The sequence below is a fragment of the Brachyhypopomus gauderio genome, chromosome 9 (assembly GCF_052324685.1).
Source record: "Brachyhypopomus gauderio isolate BG-103 chromosome 9, BGAUD_0.2, whole genome shotgun sequence".
In the NCBI taxonomy this organism is placed as follows: Eukaryota; Metazoa; Chordata; class Actinopteri; order Gymnotiformes; family Hypopomidae; genus Brachyhypopomus; species Brachyhypopomus gauderio.
Genome location: NC_135219.1, coordinates 3451099 through 3457667, shown reverse-complemented (window position 1 = coordinate 3457667; position 6569 = coordinate 3451099). Strand labels below are relative to the sequence as shown.

At 44.4% G+C, this 6569-nt stretch overlaps 1 protein-coding gene across 4 annotated transcripts in view; it reads left to right on the top strand.

Moving 5' to 3' along the window:
- Positions 1 to 342: 342 nt before the first annotated feature.
- The window catches only part of esrrgb (estrogen-related receptor gamma b), a 15981-nt gene continuing 9754 nt past the window's right edge, over positions 343 to 6569 (top strand). For 2 of the 4 annotated variants that reach the window (XM_077016490.1, XM_077016489.1), the window contains exons 1-3: positions 343 to 529; positions 3011 to 3390; positions 5888 to 6004. In XM_077016490.1, the coding sequence (XP_076872605.1) occupies positions 471 to 529; positions 3011 to 3390; positions 5888 to 6004 (556 nt within the window). In that variant the 5' untranslated portion in view covers positions 343 to 470. Of the gene's footprint in view, positions 530 to 2207; positions 2957 to 3010; positions 3403 to 5887; positions 6005 to 6569 lie in introns of those variants that run through there. The other 2 variants (XM_077016491.1, XM_077016492.1) reach the window with 2 other exon arrangements.

Sequence of the window (6569 nt, the reverse complement as noted above, 5' to 3'; positions counted from 1 at the left end):
TTTTTCCAACCTACAATGAATGTGGCATCAAAGGAAACTCAACAAATTACATCTCTCCCGTAATCAAATGAACGTCAATCTTGTGTTGCCCCTCAAATATAACACGATAACACCCCCCCCCCCCATCCGCACTACTTTGAGTGTTCGTGCTCACCTGCGCTCTGCGCCTTTTTGAATATCTATAACAGCTCCGTCTTGCCATTGGCTAGAACTATGACTGTTCTTAGCTAGCATTGGTCAAGGGGAGGGAGTTATGCTAAATACATTGTGAATATTCATGAGCGTTTGTGGTGTCGCCCGACGCCTGAGCTGCGGTAAGAATCACTCGCCGTATCTCGCGCTTGAAAGGAGTCAATGCAATAAAAAAATAATAAAACCTGTGGTGAGGAAGTTTTGAAGCTATTTATATCTGTTACAGGACACAAACGGTTTTTTTTCGCTTAGAGTATGTTTACATCTTCTGTCACTTCATGGATCTAGTGGAGTTTCACCCGGCCGAATCGTTCTCTTTCCCTTCTGAACATACGTAGTAAGTAACTATTTGTCAGTATATTACTGTACTTCGTTTATTTGTTTGGTAATTCAAATGTTTGAGGGGTGTATTTAATACGATTTGTTTGGTTCTTCTCGCGATCCTGAAGTTGTGAATGGAGGAATTCGCAAGTATCCTCGTTTATAATTTCGTCAACCTATAGTCTGCGACTCAGGATATTTAGCCACATGTATTGTCATTGTGTGTAGGTAATGGATATGACTTATTATTTTTATAAACCTAATCAAATTATTTGAAAGTGATGAATCAAAAGCAATTAATTAGTCATAGGAACAGACGTGATGCATATCTTTAATGCCGACTGCGAAAACAGGCGGACAAGTTTTTAGACCATTCACTATGTTGGCATAAGCCTTTACTTAATGTTATACAAGCGAACTATGTAAACCTGCTTTTGAGACTTCATAGGCACAGGTGATGATGGGGATGCCAGGTTCAACATCGACACGCACACGCACGCGCGCACATGCACTCGCACGCACCAGAACTGTTACGATTGATGCGTGAGAATATAGATTAGTCAGCTACTAAATAATTGTTAGCCGTGTTCTGTCAGCTTGAGTTTATGTCATGAACAGCACTGACCACAGTCCTTTATTTCGTTAGTAAACTAAGATAAGTAGTCTAATATGGAACCAGTGTTCAGACTGATATCATACCATGCCATCTCTGTCTCCCTGTCTCTCTGATAACTGTACGGTATGAGTGTTTTGTTAATTGGATTTCTGAAGATGTCAAATAACCAACTAATTGATGGAAATGTGTAGATTCGTGTTGTAATGCACCGACATGCAGTGCGATGACACGGCGGATGATACACTGGCATACGGTACGTGATGTATCGACGACAGAATTGATTGCTGCCAAACGCGTGGATGAAATGGTTCATAAATCAAAATGCTTTTAATATGACAAGTCATATAACGCGCGCACGCTCTCACGCACGCGCCCCTTAATAAAACTCCAGACCCAGACTCATCGACGCTTTTGGTCTCGCTCGCTTCTTTTTTAATGTCTTTCTACAGTAACCCTCATAATCATGTTTGCGGATGTGCGCGCATACGAGATATTTGTGTTTATTCGGCGTGTTCTCCTCTGCCTTCATGTATGTTAATTCAAAAATGAACGGAACCGATTACCGCGTTTTAATTCACATCCCTTCCCTGTCTCGTTGTGTGCACAGTTGATTGAACCCGCAAAGTGTCCTATATGATCCGGTCCGGTCCGATGATCACTGCATGATCCGGTTCGCCGCGGTCATTCACCTGCCGAACTCACAGGGACGTCATTCAGACCAAACGGAAGGCGCACGTGTCTGCAGGTGTTTGGCTGGTATTTTCTCAGTGTAGGCGTATGTTTACCCACTATATATTACTATGTTTAACTGTATCTCGTAGAGTACGTAGAGTATGTATTCCTATTGCAGGAGAATGCGGGGTTTTCAAAGTCAGAAGAGGGCAAGCTCCTGTCTTATCTGGGGTCCAAACGCGAGTCCGGTTCTGTTGCAGCTTAGAACGCGTCGTGCCCGCGACCCGGGACGAGCACGTGCGAGGAGGACTCCTCATCCAGCGGTGCTGCCAGCGGGTCACACGAGAAAACGCTAACACACAACATACAGAAGAAAAGGGGGATATTGGGGGGGGGCAGGACTGAACGGAAACGTAGCTGACGTTGAGTTTATATTCATTGAGAAATTATATGGGAAGGCGTCTGATACCAAGCCGGGTAAGAAAGGTGTGAAACTCTTAATGGCGTGTCGTGGTCAGATGGGGATGGAGGGAGAATGAACAAAGAGCGAGAGAACGAACACATGGGGAGATAAAAGGTCTTTTTCACAAGTGACCTGGCCAACATGTGAGGCGTTCTTGAGTTGAGAGGTCACAGGTGAAGTGGCGAGCAGGTTGTAAGAGCGATAGAGTGATGAGATCTTAGCGGTGCTGGCAGGTCAGCTCTTAATCCACCATTTCACAGGCAAAAGCCAGATAAGCTTTAACATCACGTTACTGGCAGACTTCCATAAAGTGTGTGTGTGTGTGAGAGAGAGAGAGAGAGAGAGAGAGAGAGAGAGAGTGCGTGTGTGTGTTCGCGTATCTGTGAGGTGGGGATGTTACCACACACCTGGCTAAATGTTGATGGACAGGTATTAACAGGCACTGTCTGGTAATAATTTTGTGTGCAATGTAAACATGTAGCCAGACGTGGGAAAGTTGCATTAGTGCTGTGAGAAAAAAGCCGCCTATATGTCATTTGTGAGTGTTTGTTACCGCCCTGCACTTTTTTCCTGCGTTTAAAGCGGAATTTTGACCAGTACGAGGACACGCGGGAGCTTACATCATGGAATTTTTGGATGAAAATTCCGATGTCTCACTGAAGAGATTTTAAAAAGACAGCACAGCATGCTGGGTAAAAACAGCGTCCCCCCCCCCATTTGTAATTCACTTACTTCTGTCTCTGCAGCTTCCTGGATATGATGTCAATCAAAACCCACTGCCCCGCCTTCATCAAGACAGAGCCCTCAAGCCCCGCCTCTCTGACAGACAGTCTGACGCAGCCGAGTCCTGGGGGGTCATCTGACACGGGCAGCAGCTATAGTTCCGTAGCCAGGGTCAATCAGGGGCCCGTGGACTCGCCTGTGTCCTACCATGTCCCAGGGGTGGGTGTGAGGGTAGGTGGCGCCCCCTGTCAGCCCCTGGAGGAACTGCAGGTGAAGAGCGAGTTTGGACTGGGCGCAGGAAACAAGCGTGCGTGTCTGGTGTGCGGAGACGTAGCGTCTGGTTTTCACTATGGAGTGGCGTCGTGCGAAGCCTGCAAGGCCTTCTTCAAACGCACCATTCAAGGTCAGAACATGGGTGGGCATGCATCTCCAACGATGATCTTTGTCTCCTGTTTCCTTCATTCACATCTGAATTTGTGTGAGAGTTCTGCCCGGCATTTTTGGGGGGTAATTACACAAGAGGACATAGTTATGGAGTCACAGTGAAGAGAGCGAGAGACTTTTTCTGCTCATTTATAAAAGTTGTAATTATAAGAGATACATCCTAAAGGTTATATTTACATTTACATTTAGAGCATTTAGGGCATTTTATCCAGAGTGGCTTATGAAGTGCTTTGCATCTGTTCACAGAATTCATCCTAAATACTAACACAGATTGGCCAGAATTCATGATACCCTTGAGCCAGACTACTATTAAACTACAGGAGTCAATGTCATTACGTAGTGTTTTGATTATACAGGAGTTAAACTTTTACCAAGAAGAGCAAATAACCATAGACAGATAGACATAATTTAAGAACAATGACAACAAGTGTTATCTTCTGAGTTGGTGCTCATTTAAGAACTCAACAAACAGGTGAGTCTTCGGTCTACGTTAGAAGCCAGCAAGAGACTCTTCAGTCCGAGCAGCTAATGGAACATCGTTGGTGCCAGTACAGAGAATAGTCTTGAGTTTTGTCTTCCGTGAGATTTTAAGCATGGTCTTTCGAGTCGAGTCATGCTTGAGTTTCAAAGTGCTCGCAGTACTGATCGGCTTTGACCATGGACATCACGTAGGGAGGGGCTAGTCCATTTTTGGCTTTGTAGCCAAAGCATCAAGGTTTTATATCTGATGCGTGCAGCTACTGGAAGCCAGTGAAGAGAGCGTAGCAGAGGAGTCACATGTGAGAACTTGGAGAGACTGAAGACCAGTCGTGCTGCAGCATTCTGAATTAGTTGTAGAGGTCTGATGACCCGTAGAGCAAGACCCGCAAGTAGGAAGTTGCAGTAGTCCAGCTCTGAGACTACTAGAGACTGCACCAGTACCTGGGTAGCTTCCTGAGAGAGGAAGGGTCGTGTTCTCCATATGTTGCAGAGGAGAAATTTGTAGGATCTGGTCAGCTTTGAAACGTGTTGAGAAGGACTACTAAGTTATAAGTTGAGTCATGAAGCTCTAAAACTCAGCAATACACGGTTGCCTTGCCCACAGGACCTAATTAACTGAAACACAGTGTGATAATTTATTAAATGATTGACCTACATCATGCTATGAGAGGACATAATGAATTGGAGTTCAACTGCACAGTTCTACAGCTCAAAAATACATTTAGTCTGTTTGCACCATTGTAGAGCTGTAGTGCACATTTCAACTCTACTGCTCACATGAACCTTCTCAAAACTGGACCACTGAGTTCTCCAGCTCTAAAATAAGATTTGGTAGTTCACAGTTCTTGAACTGATGCAGTAAGTGCTATCGGCTGTGGCATGAAGCTCTAAAGTTAAACCCCTGGCCCCTTGAGGTTTGGACTTGAACATGGCTGGACTTTCAGCCCAGTGGGTCAGGGCACCCAGGTGTTTCTCTGAAGGCAACCGCGAATAGCAGAGAGAAGCTTCTTTTGATTTTGGTTCAACAGTCAGGAGCTCCTCTAGAGTGGAGCAGATGGGTCTTAGCTAATACCATTTTCCCTCAGACTGAACTGAGGTGTCATGGTTCTGATACTGGCAGGAAACATCTCACATAGGCTTGTTGTCTGGTTCTTGGAGTTTTGTGTGGGTTCGATATGTAGGTGAGTGTCACCGTCTGTAGGTCTCTGCTCTGTTTCCTTAAGCGATTTAAATTTAAATCAGCAGAATTTCAAAGCGGCAACTTTTCCAAGGCCGACCCAATCAACCAGTCCGAGAACAGTGAATACCAAACAGCACTGAATTCATGCTTCAGACATGAGTACTGAATATCTGATTCAGGCAAGAACACCAAAGGGATCAGGTTAAGAAATGAGAAAAGCACTTCAAGTCCACATGTCTTCAAGTCCACATGTCTTCAGAGCTTCCCAAGCTATGCTCTGTTATGGTTAAACTTTTTGTTCATTTGTGCTGTTGGCATCATGATTACTTTGAGAGAGGGAGTGTGTGTGTGTGTGTTAGTGTATGCGTGTGTGGGTTTGTGTAGGTCAGGTTGGGTATGGGGGTATGTTCAGAGCTCTGCAAATGATCATTGCTGAAAGAGGCGTGGCTTATGGTCAAACCATGGGGATGACAGACAGGTGTGAGAGATCACCCACAAATTGGCTCTTTCTGTGTGTGTCTGTGAATCTGAATGTGTGTTTGGGTGCGCGTGTGTGAGAGAGTGTGTGGGTGAGTATGTGTGTGAGTGTGTGTGGTAGATCAGATGGGAATTTTGCCAGGAAGGTGTTAGTGTCACTGATTGGCTTTATGCTGCTGTATTGATTTACTGTGGCAGTGCTGCCCCTTTCACTCAGCTCTAATTAACATCCTCTCTCTCTGTCCCCCTCTCTCACCCTCTCCCTCTCTCTCTCTCTCTCTCTCTCTCTCTCTCTCTCTCTCTCTCTCTCTCTCTGTAGGGAGTATTGAATACACGTGTCCAGCCAGCAGTGAGTGTGAGATCACTAAGAGGAGGAGAAAATCCTGCCAAGCCTGTCGCTTCACCAAGTGCATCTCAGTGGGCATGCTCCGAGAGGGTGAGTGTGTGTGTGTAAACAGAATAAATATGTACTGGTTAAGAGTTTGGAAATATTATTATTCAGCCCTCATTATTTAACATATTATATTCACCTATGTAGATTTACATAATGTAAACCAAAAGGTATTTGTGGGAATTCTGGGTGTTATAATAAAACACAGGGCATTCTGGGTGTTATAAAGCCATCTTCACATGTCCACTCTATATGATTATACATCAAAATATTTTTGTTATTTATTTAGTTTTCTGCTTCCTACACAGGATTTGAAAACAACACTCTGAAATTATATAGTTCTAGTATCATAGTACATGCAATTTTATATATGTATCTGTAGCTAAAGTCTGACCAGCAATTCCAAACTTCAGGATATATATATCATATGAAGAAAAGTGTGTGTGTGTGTGTGTGAGAGAGAGAGAGAGAGAGAGAGAGAGAGAGAGATCGGTTCAGTCTCCTGGACAGGCTGGGTGGTAAATACGGCGTGTTTAACAGGCCCTGCACATACCAAAAACCCATCATTATAATGCCATAAAAACATCACACATCTCCTTAAAAGTGTTCA